General features: G+C 46.9%; 1 protein-coding gene across 1 annotated transcript; it reads left to right on the forward strand.

The window, feature by feature from the left end:
* The first annotated feature begins 1,102 nt into the window (after positions 1–1,102).
* LOC142465431 (ras and Rab interactor 1-like) lies at positions 1,103–16,839 on the forward strand. The gene is made up of 8 exons (XM_075569389.1): positions 1,103–1,115; positions 1,950–2,022; positions 2,967–3,058; positions 5,154–6,218; positions 6,775–7,080; positions 7,511–7,642; positions 10,753–10,889; positions 14,098–16,839. The coding sequence occupies exons 1-8, from the start codon at positions 1,103–1,105 to the stop codon at positions 14,410–14,412; spliced, it is 2,133 nt and encodes a 710-aa protein (XP_075425504.1). The 3' UTR covers positions 14,413–16,839.
* Positions 16,840–21,076: the final 4,237 nt, after the last annotated feature.

Consider the following 21,076-nt stretch of genomic DNA (forward strand, 5'->3'; position numbering starts at 1 on the left):
AGGTAACAGTTCTACCGTGGGAGATCACCTTCAGTTCCTGGAGCCTACGGCAGACGGAGGCGCTGCACTGCTAAGGAGATATGTAGGGCAGCGGTGCGCAAAGTGGGAGGCGCTCCCCCCAGGGGGGTGTCACTCGCTGGGGGGGGGGGGGCGCGGGGTTTACAGAGCCCCTGCATGCTTCCCGAATACATTTAAATGAATGCCGGGGGAGCTGCAGGGCCTCTGTAAACTTCTACTTACCTTGTTTCAGACGCTCCTGGTCACGCGTCGCCATGGCAATGTGGCGTCAAATCACGCTGCAGGGTCATGGTGACGCCAGGACGACTGAAGCAAGGTATGCAGGGGGGGGGGGAGGGCGCAAGGACAGAGGGACAGGCGGCAGGGGGGTGCAGGGGAAAAAGATTGCGCTCCCCTGATGTAGAGTATGAACCCCAGAAATAGAGACCAAGATAAGGCTCTGCTCAGCAAATATATATAAAAGGTCAAACTAATTATAATCTAATTAGGGAGGTGCTGTTAGGGAAGACACATCGCTATTACACAAAGAAACAGAATCCACATTAGGAGCACTCAACCCCTACTGATACCTAAATTAAAAGGAAATACTTTATTTATTACAAATAGGAAAGAAAACTGTACACGTATATATTAAAACCTAAGGACGTAGTGGTGAATGAGATACCCCCGGCTAATGTAGTGCACCTCACCATAGGTAGTATACTACCTGGCCTCACATATATACATAAGGGTCTCTCCTTCCATATCGTCACAATGACCCACTCTCTTGCTTGCTGGGACAAGAGATAAGGGGGATAATAATTGTGGATCTGGGTGTGAGGCTGTGATTCTAAATAACCAGATAGATGCACTATCAACTCTAAATCAAAGCTGCGGCATATTGTACTTCAATAGATCACAACCGTAGTCTGCAGTCAAAGTCGAGGGTGAACCCCGCAAGGAAACTTGAGCCTAGCTAAAGCTAGTGGCTGCCTCGTGGGGCCCACATCACAGTTTAACTAACCGTAGCAACAGCGGGGTACTCTCACTACGAAGCGGAACCCAGCGCTCCGGTCCCGTCCGTGACGTCACTAATGGCTACGTCATGAATGCCCGACGTACGTTTCGCTCCCGCTGGAACTTCTTCGGAGAAGAACTGAAGTTTCCTGGCGGTCTTCCCCCATGACTTTGGCGGGTGACCGCCATAAGCTAAGTCCCGTGCAGCTGATCCAAAGTCAGGAGAGACTTAAAGGTAGAAGCACATTAATACCGGCATGGGTTCTGCCACCACTCACCATTTATTTGCTTAACACTTACCAGTAGTGCTGCAAGGAAGACACCGGTGTCTCAATATCACTGCAGACTACGGTTTGTGATCTATTGAAGTACAATATGCCGCAGCTTTGATTTAGAGTTGGATAGTGCATCTATCTGGTTATTTAGAATCACAGCCTCACACCCAGATCCACAATTATTATCCCCCTTATCTCTTGCCCTATGAACCCCAGAAGCCTGGTCCTGTGTCGCCACTACCACCGGCGGACGACTCAGCCCTCCTGTTACCAGCGGGTATCATGCACCACACGACCAGTAATGGCCAAATCTCCCACCGGGTGGGGGAAACACCGTTACACACAGTACGGAGGTACACAGGGTGAGAAGCCTTATACACAGTATGGGAGGTACAGAGGGTGAGAAGCCTTATATACAGTACAGAGGGTAAGAAGCCTTATACACAGTACGGGAGGTACAGAGGGTGAGAAGCCTTATATACAGTACAGAAGGTACAGAGGGTGAGAAGCCTTATATACAGTGCGGGAGATACAGAGGGTGAGAAGCCTTATATACAGTACGGGAGGTACAGAGGGTGAGAAGCCTTATACACAGTATGGGAGGTACAGAGGTTTTCTATAGGAGGTTGAGTATCTGTGTGATGTCTCTATTCCTTGTAGGTCTCTCCCTGAAACACTCTGCATTCACCTTCCCTGACCTCATTAGACTGGTATCTCATTACTGCAGTGACAGGTGAGTATTAGGAGTGAGCGAGTGAGTGAGCGAGCGAGCGAGTGAGTCCTCACTGCAAGGAGATTATTACTGCAGTGACAGATGAGTATTAGGATTGAGTATTAGGAGTGAGTGAGTGAGTGAGTGAGTGAGTGAGTCGTCACTGCAAGGAGATTATTACTGCAGTGACAGGGGAGTATTAGGAGTGAGTATTAGGAGTGAATGAGTGAGTCCTCACTGCAAGGGGATTATTACTGCAGTGACAGGTGAGTATTAGGAGTGAGTATTAGGAGTGAGTGAGTCCTCACTGCAAGGGGATTATTACTGCAGTGACAGGTGAGTATTAGGAGTGAGTATTAGGAGTGAGTGAGTCCTCACCGCAGGGAGATTATTAACCTTGTTAGTTATGCTAACCTATGTTTTAATATTTCACTCTCCCTTGTTACCCTCTTCTCTGACTTCTCTCTCATCCCCCCTCTCTCTGTCTCCACCCCCTTTCTTTTACCTCCTCCACTCCCCTCTGTCTCTTTCTCTATCTGCCTCATTCTTTCCTTCTCACCCGCTCTCTCCTTCTCTCTCCCTCTCTCCCTATTCTTCTCTCCCTGCCCCCATCCATCTCCCTCTCTCGCCCTCTCTCCCTATTCCTCTCTCCCTGCCCCCCATCCATCTCTCTGTCTCTCTCCCTCTTCTTCCTCTCCATCTGTATCTTCTCTCTCCCTCCCCCTTTCTCTTTTCCCATCCATCTCTCACTCCCCTTCTCTCTCTTCCCCCTCTTTCTCTCCCTTCCCCCCCTCTTCCCCTCTCTATCCCCCTCCCTCCCTCCTCTCTCCGTCCCCCCTGTCTCCCTCTCCCCCCTCCTCTTCTCCCCCCTTCCCTCCTCTCTCCCTCCCCCTGTCTCCCCCTCCCCTCTTCTCTCCTCCCCTCTCTCACCCCCTTCCCCCTCTCTCTCTTCCTCCTCTCCCCAGCGATGTCCTCCCTTACACACTCAGACTTCCAGCGGCCATAGAGAAAGTCACCTCACGAAAACAGCTGGAGGCCATTTCCCACCTGGGGCTCGGTGAGATGGGAACACAAAGAGCTATCTCTCACACCATAAATCACTATCTGTCTCTCCCTTTCTTTCATTTCATTATTATTATTTTGTATTTATTACCACTTAGATTGTAAGCTCTTCGGGGCAGGGATTTCATTTCCTACTGTCTGACTTTGCTGCGCCTATTGTATTATTATAATTCCCCGGACTGTATCGTCTTTGTAAAGCGCCGAGTACACTGAGGGCGCTATATAAATGAAGATATACATACATACATTTGTATGACACCAACATACACCGCAGCGCAGTACAATGAGGGATGGAGGGCAATCAAAAAGAAAGTACATCCTCTTTGAATTCTATGGTTTTACATATCAGGACGTAATAACAACCATCTGTTCCTTAGCAGGTCTTACAATTAGGTAAATACAACCTCAGATGAACAACAACACATGACATATTACACTGTGTCATGATTTATCTAACAAAAATAAAGCCAAAATGGAGAAGCTATGTGTGAAAAACTAAGTACACCCTTACTGCTTCCATAGGAAGTAAGATGCTAAGTAGCAGATAGGTGTTGCTAATCAAATGCCCTTTATTAATTAATCATCAACAAGTGTGACCAACTCTATAAAGGCCGAAGTTTTAGCAGTTTGCTGGTCTGGAGCATTGAGGTTGACAGGAGGACAGACATCAGCAATGATCTTAGAGAAGCAATTGTTGCTGCCCATCAATCTAGGAAGGGTTATCAGGCCATTTCCAAACAATTTAAAGTCCATCATTCTACAGTGAGAAAGATTATTCAAAAGTGGAAAACATTCAAGACAGTTGCCAATCTTTCCAGGAGTGGACGTCCCAGCAAATTCACCCCAAGGTCAGGCCGTGCAATGCTCAGAGAAATTGCAAAATACCCAAGAGTTACATCTCAGACTCTACAGGCCTCAGTTAGCATGTTATATGTTAAAGTTCATGACAGTACAATTAGAAAAAGACTGAACAAGTATGGTTTGTTTGGAAGGGTTGCCAGGAGAAAGCCTCTTCTCTCTAAAAAGAACATGGCAGCACGGCTTAGGTTTGCAAAGTTGCATCTGAACAAACCACAAGACTTCTGGAACAATGTCCTTTGGACAGACGAGACCAAAGTGGAGATGTCTGGCCTTAATGCACAGCGCCACGTTTGGCGAAAACCAAACACAGCATATCAGCACAAACACCTCATACCAACTGTCAAGCACGGTGGTGGCGAAGTGATGATTTGGGCTTGTTTTGCAGCCACAGGACATGGGAACCTTGATGTCATTGAGTCGACCATGAATTCCTCTGTATACCAAAGTATTCTTGAGTCAAATGTGAGGCCATCTGTCCGCCAGCTAAAGCTTGGCCGAAATTGGGTCATGCAACAGGACAGTGATCCCAAGCACACCAGCAAATGTACAATAGAATGGCTGAAAAAGAAAAGAATCAAGGTGCTGCAATGGCCCAGTCAAAGTCCAGACCTCAAACCTATTGAAATGCTGTGGTGGGACCTTAAGAGAGCTGTGCATAAACAAATGCCCACAAACCTCAATGAACTGAAGCAACGTTGTAAAGAAGAGTGGGCCAAAATTCCTCTACAATGATGTGAGAGACTGATAAAGTCATATAGAAAACAATTACTTCAAGTTATTGCTGCTAAAGGTGGTTCTACAAGCTATTGAATCATAAGGTGTACTTGGTTTTTCACACATGGTTTCTCCATTTTGGCTTTATTTTTGTTAGATAAATCATGACATGGTGTAATATGTCATGTGTTGTTGTTCATCTGAGGTTGTATTTACCTAATTTTTATACCTGCTAAGGAACAGATGATTGTTATTATGTCCTGATATGTAAAACCATAGAATTGAAAGAGGGTGTACTTTCTTTTTCACACCATTGTATATATGTTATGACAAACAGACAATGCCCTGCCCCATGGAGCTTACAATGTAGAGGATGGGGGTGGGGGGGTTACCGTTTTTGTCTGCATTGTGCTCTCTCCTTGGGAAGGGGGATGCGGTGAATTACTCCCACCGCCAACTGCACCAATGTTTCCCTGTCTTTACTTTCGCTTTATGTGACCTTCTCACCTTCGCAGAGTTCTGGAGTTCCTCCCTCAATACTCGAGATTCTTCAACCCTCACAGCCATCCCTCCTGTCCCCGTTCCTCCTCTCACCCCACTTCTTCTTGACTTCCCAGACACACTAACCCCAGGCCTCCTGCCCTCTCTCAAAACCCGCAGCCCCCAGGAGCTCTCCCTAGGAGGCACGGAGGGCCCCCTCTGTTTCTTCAATCCCCTCTTTCAACCCAGGGACTCTGGGTCCATCAAGCGATCCCAGTTCCAGAGAAGCGTCAAGGTCAGGGTGTCAACAGAAAACTCAGGGTTCCTCTCGCCCCCTCTGAACCCACCTCCCCCTGTGCCCTCCCAAGAGGCAGTGGAAGAGGAAGAGGAGGAGAAGGAAGAGAAGGTGACATCTCAAAGGGTCGAGGTTGAAAGGACCCAAGAAGACCAAGAGTATAGAAGACCTCAATCATCTCTTAGACAACGCTTGAAGAAAAGCCTGAGCAAGGGCAGTATGGAGCTTTGGTTGAAGGTGTCTCCTAAGGACGCCGGGGAGTACAAGGTCCCCATGCCCACCAGGAAGACCCAAGAGCCAAAGGTGATGGAAGAACCCAACGTCAACAGCCTGCCATCTATGGAAGAGCAGGACAGTGCATCCATGAGCAGTGCGGAAGAGGGGACCTCAGAGGATGGTGGGAAGTCATCTCCACAACTTCATAGAAGGAGGAAGAAGAGGAGTGGTCGTTCCTCATTTCGGGCTGTCAGCGGGGCCTTCCTCTCCCTCCTGTCTCCAGAGAGAAAGATGCTGGTGTCCATGGAGGAGATGAGAAGGGACGTCACATCAGAGTTTGGTGGGGAACTGCAAGGGTTTCTGAGGAGGATAGGTGTGGAGGAGAGGGTGGAGGGAAAGGAGGAGAGGACAGAGGGAAAGGAGGAGAGGACGGAGGGAAAGGAGGAGAGGACGGAGGGAATGGAGGAGGCGGATGAATCCTACAAGGCTCTGTTGAAGGAGGTCAGAGATTTCATGAACAGGATGAAGGATTTGTTGAGGGGAAGTTCTGAGTTGCAGCTGGACACGCTGGTGCCGGAAGGAGAGCAAGGTAAAAAGGGCAACAGGGGTGGTGGAGACATCTGTATACAGAGAGAGGAGTGAACGGGCACAGAGACTGAGCTATCTCTCACCTCTATATACAGAGACTGAGCTATCTCTCACCCCTATATTCAGAGACTGAGCTATCTCTTACCTCTATATACAGAGACTGAGCTCCCTCTCACCTCTATATACAGAGACTGAGCTATCTCTCACCCCTATATACAGAGACTGAGCTATCTCTTACCTCTATATACAGAGACTGAGCTCCCTCTCACCTCTATATACAGAGACTGAGCTCCCTCTCACCTCTATATACAGAGACTGAGCTATCTCTCACCTTTATATACAGAGACTGAAATATCTCTCACCTCTATATACAGAGACTGAGCTATCTCAGTCTCACCTCTATATACAGAGACGGAGCTCCCTCTCACCTCTATATACAGAGACTGAGCTCCCTCTCACCTCCATATACAGAGACTGAGCTTCCTCTCACCTCTATATACAGAGACTGAGCTCCCTCTCGCCTCTATATACAGAGACTGAGCTATGTCCCCCCACAGCCCGCGTGTTAGAGAAATCCCTGCATCGCTGTATCTTGAAGCCGCTGAGGTCTCTGCTCGTGTCTGAAATCCAGAGAGGATTGGACAAGAAGGGAGAGCTGGAGAGACTTGGGAGGAACATGCAGGAGGTGCAGAGGGGAGGCCCGGCCCTCCTAGGGGTGATGCTGAGGGTCCCCGGGGCTCAGGAACTGGATAGGATACGTCAGAAACTGCTGAGACTGCAGGATAAATACTCACCATTTGATAAGGTCAATCTGCTGCTGCAAGCCTGCCAGGGTGTCTACAGGAGCATGGGTACCAAGCAAGGTGAGAGAGGGGGAGAGTGAGGGTGGGAGAGTGTGGGGAGAGAGGGGGATAGAGGGATACTCACCCTGTGAGCCTGCCAGGGTGTCTACAGGAGCATGGGTACCAAGCAAGGTGAGAGGGGGAGAGAGTGAGGGGGGGAGAGTGTGGGGAGAGTGGGAGGGGAGAGGGGGATACTCACCCTGTGAGCCTGCCAGGGTGTCTACAGGAGCATGGGTACCAAGCAAGGTGAGAGAGGGGGGAGTGGGGGAGAGGAGGACAGAGGGGAGAGCAGAGAGGTTATCGCTGTGTGATAAGGTCAGTCTGCTGCAGCAAGCCTGCCAGGACATCTACAGGAGCGAGAGAGAGCATGGAATTAGGGAGGAGGGAGAGGTGGGAGGAAATGGGGTATAATAAGCCTTGTCATGTGCCTGCATGTGCCTGTCTCCCTCAGATGATGCGTGCGGGGCAGATGAGTTCCTCCCGGCGTTGTGTTACGTGCTGGCTCTGTGTGATCTGCCCCAGCTCCTGGTACACACACAGTATATGGTGGAGCTGCTGCCTCAGGATACCATGCTGGGGGAATGTGAGAGAGGGGCCTGAGTCACTGTGTCTTTGTGTCACTGTGTCTTTGCATCTGTGTGTGTGTGTCACTGTGTGTGTGTCTCTGTATATTTGTGCCACTGTATGTCACTTGTGTTAAAATATGTATCACTGAGTATCATTGTTTGTCACTTGAGTGTGTAAATCTGTATTACAGTGTCACTGTGTCAGTACCTGTGTATCACTGTGTGTGTGTCTGTGTGTGTAAATCTGAATTACAGTGTAACTGTGTCAGTGCCTGTGTAACACTGTATGAGTGTATGTGTGTGTAAATCTGTATTACAGTGTCACTGTGTCAGTGACTGTATCCCGTGTGTGTATGTGTGTGTGTGTCAATCTGTATCACTGTATCACTGTGTCAGTGACTCTGTATCACTATGTGTGTGTGTGAATCTGTGTCACTGTGTCAGTGCCTGTGTATCACTGTGTGTGTGTGTGTGTGTGTGTGTGTGTGTATGTGTGTGTAAATCTGTATTACTGTGTATCACTGTGTGAGTATGTGTGTGTGTGTGTGTCAATCTGTATCACTGTGTCACTGACTGTGTATCACAGTGTGTGTATGTGTCTATCTGTATTACAGTGTCACTGTGTCAGTGACTGTGTATCAGTGTGTGTGTGTGTGTGTGTGTGTGTGTGTGTGTGTGTGTGTGTGTGTGTGTGTGTGTGTGTGTGTGTGTGTGTGTGTGTGTGTGTGTGTGTGAAGTTGTGTCACTGTGTATCACTGTCAATTTTACTGTGTTTCACTCTGTCACTGTGCATGTGACTTTGTATCACTGTGTGTGTATCACTGTGTTCTATTACTGTGTGTGTGTGTCACTGTATATGAGGCTCTGTGTGTGTTGTGTGTGTACCATTGTCTGTATCACATTCAGTGTCTCTGTGTGTGTCACTGTGTGTAACTGTGTAACTGTGTGTATCACTGTCGGTGTCTCTGCCACTGTGTATAACTGTGTCACTGTGTGTGTATCACTGTCAGTGTCTCTGTCTCACGGTGTATAACTGTGTCACTGTGTGTGTCACTGTGTGTGTCACTGTGTATAACTATTATATTGTGAAGAAAGTGATACAAGGCGCAAACAACTCTAAATAAAAGAAAATGTGAAAAATAATAATTTAAAGTGAAAGGTGATGAAAATGAATAGATTATCTAAACACCCAGCTCAAAACCCACTGGTGGGACCTGTTTCACGGGTTCCAAAGTTTAGCAATTTCTTAAACATCCAGGGGGAGCATGTAGGGAAAAGAGAACAAAATACACAAATATAAGTGCAGACGTTTCTAAAATTAAATGGATAGTTAGACTGTGTCTGGGCTAATATAGTTGCTCTACTCACAGGACGTTGGAGTTTAAAAGGCAGCTGGCAAATAGGGGTTGCCACCCATGCAGATAGCTGTAATCAGGGCCCCCTTCGAATTCTCCGTCAGCAGTAATAACATATAAAATGAGAGAGAAAGCTACATAGTGCGATCAATTGGATAAACTTTATCTAAAATATGGGTAAAAAATGCGCACTTACAATGTGCCAATTAAAAATATGCGTGTATCACACAAAGGTGAATTGGAGGTTTCCCGAACCGCTCACCGCCTCCCTTAGGTGTTTGGCTGGCTTCCACGGCTCTGTGTCCCAAATCGGAGCTCCCCTCTTTGCGCCGTCCGGATATGTGACGTCACGGCTGCAGGGTTGGTTTGCTACGGGTCGCCTCCAAGTCCAAAATTGGTCGGTTGTACTCCTGACGAAGCCGACAACAGTTCCTGGTAGCTGGGCGAAACGCGTTGAGTGGACCAATTTTGGACTTGGAGGCGACCCGTAGCAAACCAACCCTGCAGCCGTGACGTCACATATCCGGACGGCGCAAAGAGGGGAGCTCCGATTCGGGACACAGAGCCGTGGAAGCCATATTTTTAATTGGCACATTGTAAGTGCGCATTTTTTACCCATATTTTACATAAAGTTTATCCATTTGATCGCACTATGTAGCTTTCTCTCTCATTTTATATGTTATTACTGCTGACGGAGTATTAGAAGGGGGGCCCTGATTACAGTTATCTGCATGGGTGGCAACCCCTATTTGCCAGCTGCCTTTTAAACTCCAACGTCCTGTGAGTAGAGCAACTATATGAGCCAAGACACAGTCTAACTATCCATTTAATTTTAGAAACGTCTGCACTTATATTTGTGTATTTTGTTCTCTTTTCCCTACATGCTCCCCCTGGATGTTTGAGAAACTGTGTATAACTATGTCACTGTGTGTGTATCACTGTCGGTGTCTGTGTCTCTGTGTATAACTGTCACTGTGCGTGTACCTCTGTCGGTGTCTCTGTGTGTGTCACTGTGTGTGTATCACTGTTGGTGTCACTGTGTATAACGGTGTAACTGTGTGTATCACTGTCGGTGTCTCTGCCACTGTGTATAACTGTGTCACTGTGTGTATCACTGTCAGTGTCTCTGTCTCTGTGTCACGGTGTATAACTGTGTCACTGTGTATAACTATGTCACTGTGTGTGTATCACTGTCGGGGTCTGTGTCACTGTGTATAACTGTCACTGTGTGTGTACCTCTGTCGGTGACTCTGTGTGTGCATCACTGTGTATAACTGTGTGTGTCAATATGTATAACTGTGTGTCACTGTGGATTACTGTGTGTGTCTCACCTTGTGTTACTGTGTATGACTTTCCCCTTCTCTCTCTTTCTCTCGCCCTTTTCCCCTCCCTCTTCTCTCTCCCCCTCCCTTTTCTCCCTCTCTCTCTACTCTCCCCCTTCTCTATCTCTCTCCCCCCTCTCTCCTCTCCCCCTTCTCTCTCTCCTCTCCCCCTCTTCTCTCCCTCTCTCTTCTCTCTCTCTCCTCTCCCCCTTCTCTCGCTCCCCACCCTCTCTCTCTCTATCTCCCCCCTCTCTCCCCCTTCTCTCTCTCCTCTCCCCCTTCTCTCTCTCCCCCTCCATTTTCTCCCTCTCCCTCTCTCTCCCTCTCTTCTCTCTCTCCCCCCTGTCCCCCCCTTCTCTCTCTCCTCTCCCCCTTCTCTCTCTCCTCTCCCCCTTCTCTCTCTCCTCTCCCCCCCTCTCTCTCTTGTCTCCTCCTTCTCTCTCTCTGTAGGGGGTTATTATCTGACCAGTGTCTGTGCCTCCCTGTCTGTTCTCTCCTCTCTGCACACTCAGCCTCAGGATGCTGGACTCTCACTCACTGAGTGGCACCGCAGGAAGCAAGGGCTGCCCTCACTCAATGACCTGCAGGTATCCCACTCACCCGCCCTTATATTCACCATGTGAAAAGAAAGTGTCATATACAGGGTGCACAGAGACAGTACAGAGGAGGAAGAGGGGGAGATGAGAGGGAGAGATAGATAAGGGGAGAGTTGAGAGAGGGGGAGAGGGGAAGGGGAGATGAGAGGGAGAGATGAGAGAGAGGGGGGAGATGAGAGAGAGAGAGGGAGAAGGCAGATTTGATAGAGATATATAGGAGGGAGAGGGGGATATGAGAGAGATAGGGGGAGAGCTGAGAGAGGGGGGAGAGATGAGAGAGAGAGGGAGACCGCAGATTTGATAGAGATATATAGGAGGGAGAGGGGGATATGAGAGAGAGATAGGGGGAGAGCTGAGAGAGGGGGGAGAGATGAGAGAGAGAGGGAGAAGGCAGATTTGATAGAGATATATAGGAGGGAGAGGGGGATATGAGAGAGCGAGATAGGGGGAGAGCTGAGAGAGGGAGGAGAGATGAGAGAGAGAGGGAGAAGGCAGATTTGATAGAGATATATAGGAGGGAGAGGGGGATATGAGAAAAAGGAGAGGATGTGGGAGAAGAGGAAGGTGTGATAGAGAAAGGAGGGAGAGGAGAGATATAAATAAATAATAGAGATAATATTGAGAGGTGTGAGAGGGGTGAGAGGTGAGAGGTGTGAGAGGTGTATATAAGAGGCAAACTAGGGAGGGGGTGATAAAGATGTGAGGGGGAGGTAGGTGTGAGAAGCATGAAGGGAGAGATGAGAGAGGGAGGGATGGACATGGTAGAGAAAGGAGGGAGGGTGTATATGAGGGAGAGAGAGGAGGAAAGGGGGGATATGAGAGGAGGGAGTTATGAAAGAGAGGCGGAAGGGGGAAATATGAGAGCGAGGAGGGGGGATATGAGAGAGAGGAGGGGGGATATGAGAGAGAGAGAGGAGGGGGGGATATGAGAGAGAGAAAGAGAGAGAGGAGGGGGGATATGAGAGAGGAGGGAGGATATGACAGGAGGTAGGAGGTAGGATATGAAAGAGAAGGGAGGGTGCTATGATAGAGAGAGAGGAGGGAGATATAATAGAAAGAGGAGAGGGGATATGATAGAGCGAGGGGGGATATGATATAGAGAGGAGGGGGGATATGATAGAGAGAGGAGGGGGATATGATAGAGCGAGGAGGGGGGATATGATAGAGAGAGGAGGGGGATATGATAGAGAGAGGAGGGGGGATATGATAGAGAGAGGAGGGGGGATATGATAAAGAGAGGAGGGGGGATATGATAGAGCGAGGAGGGGGGATATGATATAGAGAGGAGGGGGGATATGATAGAGAGGAGGGGGGATATGATAGAGCAAGGAGGGGGATATGATAGAGATGAGGGGGGATATGATAGAGAGAGGAGGGGGAGTATGATAGAGCGAGGAGGGGGGATATGATAGAGAGGAGGGGGGATATGATAGAGCGAGGAGGGGGGATATGATAGAGAGGAGGGGGGATATGATAGAGCGAGGAGGGGGGATATGATAGAAAGGAGGGGGAGTATGATAGAGAGAGAGAAGGGGGGATATGATAGAGAGGAGGGGGGATATGATACAGAGAGGAGGGGGGATATGATAGAGCGAGGAGGGGGGATATGATAGAGTGAGGAGGGGGATATGATAGAGAGAAGGGGGGATATGATAGAGAGAGGAGGGGGGATATGATACAGAGAGGAGGGGGGATATGATACAGAGAGGAGGGGGGATATGATACAGAGAGGAGGAGGGATATGAGAGGAGGTGGGATGTAACAGGGACTTGCCCATGTTAAGAAACATGCCTCTGATCCAGCAGTGTGCTGGTTAATTGCACACATGCAATCAACCAACCCCACCTGCCTAATCAGAGCTCTGTGAAATAGTGTCATGTGAGACACAGGAGGAGGATTCCCGAGCCTCACAATAGGGGGTTGAACCAAGGAAGGACCAATGTCTTGAGCTGCAGAAGGACTGGACTGTATGCTGATAGCAAGACAACCTGTGCTCCCCCTTTTTTTCTTGTATTTCTGCACCATTAAGGATCCTGGATAGATCCTATTGGGGTTTGAGTCACAGGAAGAGACTACGAAGCAGATGGGAACCTTATATACTTTATAAGGTCGTGATGTTCTGAAAAGAATTTTTTATTTCTCCCATATATTTCAGTTTGGGTAGCGCCCGGGTATCTCCCTTTGCCTTTAGCAAGACAAGGGGACCAGAACTCTATACCTAGACAGACATTGCCTTAGCACACAAATGTGCTGACCCAGGAGAGCAGAGAAGCCTTCCCCTACAGCTACAAGAAACAGATAAGACTTTCTTATGGGACTGTTATATATCTGTATAAATGTACATATAATTGGGGCTGGTAATTAGCTTAGCTGACCACCCAGTTAAAGAGGGCTGGACTACATGTGAAGATATTCTCCAAAGCGGAGATAGGTCTTTTGTTTGGCTTATTTTCATATGTTTTGCTGTGTTAAAGGGACAGGCGCAATTAAGCCTAATTTTAGTTTCACTTTAAATGGGCTCCATTGTGTACCTCTGCACACCTCTCTTACATGGGATATGAAAGAGAAGGGAGGGGGCTATGATAGAGAGAGAGGAGGGGGGATATGATACAGAGAGGAGGGGGGATATGAAAGAGGAGGGGGCTATGATAGAGAGAGAGGGGGGGGGATATGATACAGAGAGGAGGGGGGATATGAAAGAGAAGGGAGGGGGCTATGATAGAGAGAGAGGAGGGGGGATATGATACAGAGAGGAGGGGGGATATGATAGAGAGAGAGGGGGGGATATGATACAGAGAGGAGGGGGGATATGATACAGAGAAGGGATGGGGCTATGATAGAGAGAGAGGAGGGGGGATATGAAAGAGAAGGGATGGGGCTATGATAGAGAGAGAGGGGGGGATATGATACAGAGAGGAGGGGGGATATGATACAGAGAAGGGATGGGGCTATGATAGAGAGAGAGGAGGGGGGATATGAAAGAGAAGGGATGGGGCTATGATAGAGAGAGAGGGGGGGATATGATACAGAGAGGAGGGGGGATATGATACAGAGAAGGGATGGGGCTATGATAGAGAGAGAGGAGGGGGGATATGAAAGAGAAGGGATGGGGCTATGATAGAGAGAGAGGGGGGGATATGATACAGAGAGGAGGGGGGATATGACAGGAGTAATTTTTCCTATCCGTGTCCTTTCGCAGAACTTCCTTCGAGTCGCCCATCAGGATCCAGTCAATGGCTGCACCACCAAGACCATCCTACTGCGGCCCTCACAGACTGCGGCCGACCTCAGCCGCCTCTGCGCGCTCAAATTCAAGCTCCCTCACCCTGAGCAGTATGGCATCTCCCTCCATACCGGCGCCGACCACCAGCGGCTCCCGCCCGACTCCCTGCCCCAGGAGATTAAAGCCCAGCTGAGGGCGGCGGGATCCAGCTTCTACTTCTGTTACCAGCGTCTGGAGGAGAGGGAGGGGGCCTGTCCAGAGAAGGGGGGCTCCCCGGATTTGGCAAGTTGACCTTCCATTCAACCTTCCTAAAAACAAAAGTAACCCCCTCCCTATTGTATTTCCTATTATTCAAGAATTGGCACCCGAAACCCGATAGGCATGAAGATGACACGGGACTTCTTTTTGTGGGTGCTGTGTCGGCGTTAAAGTATTCTTTCACCGTGTGATCCTCGCCGGACCCCCCTCCCCAAAATAACCCTATAGTATCTTCTACTTGAAAACCATTGGCGCCCGAAATGGGCCTTAAATAGACAAACGGGACAGAGGACTCTATTTTTTGTGTAGTGATACAGAATCCATTGAGTGTTTGGCTTGTTGACTTAAAGCTGCAGACCAAGCAATATCCAACGTGAGTGTGTTTTTTTTTTTTTTTTTTAAATGAATCAGTTCTGTACTATGAGAAAATACTTGTAGCATTTAAAAAAAATAACTACAACAACTCTGAATTACATTTTTAATGTATTATAATGTAACAAGCATGTTTTGGTTCTATAGCAACCATTTACACAGTCACATCCCCTTCCTCTTCTGAAACAGACTCTGGCACACCCCTTTCTGAGCCCTGCCCTCTCTCTAGCAGTGCACCAATTGAATCTAGTGACTGCCTGGTCACATGATCTTCCCCAGAGAACTTTGTCAGTGCAGCAGAAGAGGACCAAAGATGCAGAGTAGCTCAGATCGGTGAATTAAACCTTATGCCAGTGTTTCTTCCATTGGACGTGTGTACTTAGTGTTAAACGGAGGTATGTATGTATAGGGAAAGTTTTACCGGACAGATGTTTAGCAAAAAAACGAGACAGCACACAGTAGTAGAGAAATCCAAAGTATATTGAAATAGGTGGCACACAAACCGACGTTTCGGTGCCCACAGAGGGACCTTTCTCAAGGGAGACGCAGACATAACGATGGTGACAGACATTTATACCCACACCCAATTGTGTCACAGGACAAACAAAACCATTATTCAATTAGCCCAATCAATTACATATTCACAAAGCCTGCAAATGAGTGCAGCTGCCATCCATCAGAGGATGAGCCAATTTGAGTAAGGCTGCGCTTACAGTGCAGGTGACGCGACGTTGCGGCAAAACAAAGGTATTGCCGCCGTCGCGTGCGCTTATAGCAAAAGGGACGGAGCGACGGCTTGGTCGCAATCGCTGGAAGTCAATTTGATTTTTCCAGCGGCCGCAGCGTGACGTCGCCGGCACTATAACCGCAGCCTAAATCCTGCATAATCTGGATGCCATCTCTTGGTGCGTGTCAGCTGATTCTCCGCTACGGGCTTCTTTTCTAAGCGTCTGTGGTTGCTATGGAGATCAATGTTGAGTTGACAAAGCAATGCGCATGCGCGCCGCTGTATCCTGGCCAGTTGTCATCGCTGAACACTGCAGATGTGGATCGCGGAAGAAACCACGGGCACAAGGGCGAGTGACAGGGCTGTGAAGGGTAGACCGTGGTCATGCTATGTATCGGAGAAACGCGGAGAAATGCAGGACTAAAAAGGCAAGGGTCACCAGTAACACTGAGCCGTCGGAGAGTCCCGGGGGGTCCGGGGGGGACGCCATGAAATCCACAGCTGATGTCTGAATCATTGCAATGGGAAGGAGAGGATATTCTAGCCACAAAGCAGAAACAATCTGTTATAGGAAGCATCCTCATTTAAAGTCTTCATTCAGGCCACTCCGAGACTTTGTTTTTAAGTCAAAAATCAAAAAATCATTTTAGCTTCAAGCTGGGGTAATAGTTGGTTTCTGTCCCCTGCCCGTGGTGGGGTGTGTGCTTGAAGTATCGGCATACACCGCATAGTTGCCAAGTTGCCAGACAGTGTCTTGCCACCGGTCGAAATTTGAGTTCCTCGTCTCCATTGGTGCCCTGAAGTGGCTTCCTGATGGGGAATCTATGAATGGCAATTCTTCCTTTCAGCGTCCTTGTCGTTTATCCGACGTAGTATAAACCGCAGGGACATTTGATGAGGTATACTACAAATCGTGATTCACAGTTTAGGTCATTCCTGATTTTAATCAGATTGCCGTTATCAGGATGAGCAAATGTTTGGCCGTTTGCATAAACTGGCAATTGGTGCGGCTCTGGTATTTAAATGCCCTGGGTTTCCTTGCCAGCCAGGTTGTTGTTGGCACATATTTTGCCACCGGATCTGCCTGTGTTAGTGTATTGCCCAAATTGCGACCTCTTCCATAGCAGAAAAGAGGTGGGTCTTTGCAAAGGTTACCAATTTGGGCATCATTGGATAGGATGTGCCAGTTCTTGTGTACACTGTGCTTAATAAGGCTGGAGACCATGCTATATGTGCTGATGACATTTAAACGTTTGTCACCAGTGTTTCTTGTATTTAATATAAGCAATGCTGTCATGTCCGTTGTTCTTGCTTTAATCAGAGCATCTTCAATCTCTGTTTTATGATAACCCCTGTTACGGAATCATATATATATATATATATATAGGCAATACGATACCGTGTGGACGAATATCAGAGGCAGCACTCCAGAAAGTAGTCAAAAAAGGTTTGTATTAATAAGACATCAAATCCAAATAATTCTTATTAATACAAATCTTTTTTGACTGCTTTCTGGAGTGCTGCCTCTGATATTCATCCACACGGTATCGTATTGCCTATTTTGCTCATACAGGATTTGCACCCACCATTGTTTACCCGACGGAGTGCCTTTGTTCTCATTTATTGACTATATATATATGTAGCCCCTTGTAAACAGCACAGGCTATACCTATCTTCCTTCTACTGTGGTAAGTCCTGTTAAGATCAGGCACCAGTAATCATCATGGGTTTTCCCCCTTCTTAGCCTTATCCTGAGTGGTAGACGCAGGCCTGGACTCTGCTGCAGGCGTGAGCAAGAGGGGAGGTTCTGCTGACATCACGAGGGGCGGGGCTAGCTCTATATTTAGCAGCCAACTCCGGTGAGTAGAGTTAGAGTTGATAGTGATATCGAGAGTCTGGAGTTGCCGGTTAGTTATGCCGAGCGTATGCAGTGCAGTTAGTATGCCGTGAGTCAAAGAATCCTACGGATCGGTCCGAGGAGTTGGAGGAGACCGCGGTCTCCCCTGCGCAGAGTGCAGGAGAGAGAGGAGCGGAGAGATTCAGCGTCCTTTAGTAGAGCTGATAGAATTATAGACTTGGTGGACCAATGCCCTCACCCCACTGCCGGGGTGATGGGGAGAATCCAAGACCCACCGCAAGGCTAACCTCGGGGGTGGGCCACGGGGTATTGAAGCCCTAGCCCAGACCATCCTGCCGGAGGAGAGATTTGGAGGGAAGGAGAGGAGGAATTATCTGTGTGGAAGGAGAGCGGCGTATAACCCGTCCTGGCTATTGTGTTGCGGCTGTTGGAAGCCGCTATCGTTGGGATATTGCTGCTCTGTCAATAAAAGAGACTATTCGTTATTATCAAAGACTGTGTGTGACTTGGAAAGTATTACCCTGGGACCCAAGGGGTTCTTCTATACCGGTCCTGTCCCATATTCCTGGGAGTATAGAAGATGGAGGCGCTGCACCACTAAGAGATCATGGAGGCTACCACCCCAGAAGCCCGGTCCTGGCTCCCCCACAACATCGCGGGAAGCTCAGGCCCTCCTGTTCCTCACCACACCGCATGTAATCTGCCCTCATGCACCCTAGACACCACCGTAGAGTCTGGGGGAAGGGGGGAAGCAGGGTTACATATATATATATATATATATATATATATATATATAAAACACACAAAAAAGAACTAAGACAATCCCCTGACAAGCACTCTAAAATATACCACAAATATAATTAAATTAAATTAAACTGATGTGTAAAGAACTGGATGCTCCTCAAGTGCAGAAGTTGAACAAGGTTTTATTTAGAACAGCAACAAACGTGAACTTGTTTAAAAAACATAAACACACAAATGGCAGCTTCTAAAGAATATGAAACAGGCACTGACTATGACTCCTAAAAAAATATATTTAATATATCAAAATTAACTAATAATCAAATAACTAGAATGTGTCCAAATTATAATATTACACAAATCTAAGTTAAAGAAAAAACACCCTTAAAGCAAAAACCCCTAGCTATACTAAAATAGTTAAAGCTACAGGCATTGGAAAAATATAACATGTAATAAACCTCGACACACAAAAGTGTGCATAGGACAAAAAACAAATTATACCAAGGGAAAAGCACAGGGGAGAAAAAAAGGGGATGTTATCAAAACTCATACCCTGGCCAGCAAATACCAAAAAGTATATATATAATAATAAGGGTCAAAAAAATACAGCATGGGAAAAGTGTGTAAAGTCTCTGGGGTCCAGGCACAAAGGTAGACAGGATGCAAAAGTATGTATCATGATATATTAAGGTGCCGACATCCTTAAATTAGCCAAGCACACAGGAGCATATGTATCGCAGGAAAACCTGACTCCTAGCCGGAGAGAAAATATTTTTATACTCAGCCGCCGTGTCGTAACAGAGGGGTCAGTTCCCGGTTCTTTCAGCTCCTCTGTGTGTTGGTATTAAAGGGTATAGATATCCACAGAGACTGCATCATGCAGTGAGAGTCCTGCTTGTAAATAATAACGTGAAAGAAGCCGCCAAAAGGAAAGCACTCTACGCGTTTCGCCCGTGGGTGGGCTTCATCCCGGAGTGATACAGACAAGTGGAGGTGAGCTAGTCTTTATACAAATTTCTAAATTGCCCGAGCTGCGGTCCGTTCCTCAAAGCCAATCACAGGTATCTGGATGGATGGATGACGTCACCCGCACCGGTGTCTGTGATAAATTATTTGCTTCCAACCCATCAAGGAGGAAAAATCCCAGCTGTAGAATTTACTCCTAATCCACATACAAATTCGCTTGTATTACATCAATGATGTCTTGCTATAAAAGCCAAGAATGATGTCGTCGGGCGATAATAGATTTAAAGTGCAGCATACCAGGATTAGAGGTCTATAAATGGATAGGCAGCAGAAGAGGAAAATAAAGGTTAGACATAAAAAATATATACAAAAATGGAAAACTAAGTTCCCAACCATTAAGTATAAGCAAAATGCACATAGAAAAAAACTTGCAGTAATTATTTAAAATAAGCAAATTATTGAAATAACCTAAAGATTAAGAATATAAATAGTAAAACAGAATAGTGGGATCATGGGGTAAAGAAAAAGGCAGGAGAGAGGGCAGGATAACACATGAAATGTGAATGAAAACGGCAATATTAATAGACAATAAACTTTGCTTTTCAAAAACCTCTAGCTTATAATTGTATGAGCAAATTATATACATGGGGTCAACAGAAGGGTATTATGTTTATAAAAACATGGCAAAACCAAGGGAATCATTCATTCCCCTGGGTTGCATTGTATTTAAAAGGACAATCCAGCGGCATTCCTTTTTAAGGAGGGCTTTCTCCAGATCCCCACCTCTAATGCCTAAGGTGACTTTATCAAAGGCATATGCAGAAATACATGTACTGTCTGAGGCATGGCACTGTAAAAAGTGTCTTGCCACAGAGGTAATCTTTTTAAAATTATCCAAATCCCGCTGAGCTGTTTTTATGTTTCTTGAATGCTCTAAAATCCTGAACCGAAGTTCGCGGGTGGTCATTCCTATGTATTTCAATTTGCAAGGACATGTTAAACAATAGACAACCCCCCTAGATTTACAATTAAGGGTATAGCCTATGTCATAATTTCTGGTGTGATCACTATTAGAGAACTTATCTGTTGTTAGCATAAACCTGCACGCCGAACAATTGCTACATTTAGAGAAACCCTTAGACCTTACAGTTAGAAATGTTTCACTAATATGAGGAATGTAGTGACTGTGCACCAAACGGTCTTTTAAATTTGGTGATCGTCGGCTAGTTAAATTCACCCTGTCACCCAAAACCTCTTTCAGTTCTACATCTGTACATAATATTGGCCAATGTTTCTGGAGGATAGATTTTAAATCACCCCATCTATCGTTGTAGGTTCCTATAAAACGAGTTTTGTTATCCTCTGTCTTCTTCTGTGGTTGCAATAATGTTGCACGTTTTTTTGTCACAGTATTTTTGTACCCCTGTTTAATATATTTTTTGCTATAACCTCTGGATACAAATCTATTGCACATCTCATTTGCCCTAGATTCGAAGCATTCCTCAGTAGAGCAGTTACGCTTTAACCTCAGAAATTCACTGCGTGGAATGCCCCGAATCTGATGCTGTTGGTGGAAGCTTGAGGCATGGAGTATCGAGTTTGTGGAGGTGGATTTCCTAAAGATATCTGTGCCCACATTACCATTCGTATCAATAAAAATCCTGAGATCCAGGAAATCAATTGATGCGGTACTCGATTTGCACAAAAGTCTAATATTGAGGTTGTTGTGGTTGAGCACATCGACAAAACTCCTAAGCTCTGTGGCAGTGCCCTGCCAGAGAATAAGAATATCGTCGATGTATCTCAACCACAACAAAACATGTGTGGTCAGATGTAGATTCTCCTCACAAAACACCACCTCACTCTCCCACCACCCCAAAAATAAGTTTGCGTATGATGGGGCACAGGCAGCCCCCATCGCTGTCCCTCTAATCTGTAAGTAAAATCTTCTTTTGAAAACAAAAAAATTATGATACAAAATGAAGGACAGGAGCTGTAAAAGAAGATCTACAAGATTAGAACTAAGCTGTGAT

This window comes from Ascaphus truei, chromosome 14 (assembly GCF_040206685.1).
Source record: "Ascaphus truei isolate aAscTru1 chromosome 14, aAscTru1.hap1, whole genome shotgun sequence".
Lineage (NCBI taxonomy): Eukaryota > Metazoa > Chordata > Amphibia > Anura > Ascaphidae > Ascaphus > Ascaphus truei.

Bases quoted from the DNA above. Each gene is read 5' to 3' on its own strand.
- LOC142465431 (XM_075569389.1), top strand. The intron at 3,059-5,153 runs GTGAGATGGGAA...TCACCTTCGCAG, and splicing joins CATTTCCCACCTGGGGCTCG to AGTTCTGGAGTTCCTCCCTC. The intron at 7,643-10,752 runs GTGAGAGAGGGG...CTCTCTCTGTAG, and splicing joins GGATACCATGCTGGGGGAAT to GGGGTTATTATCTGACCAGT.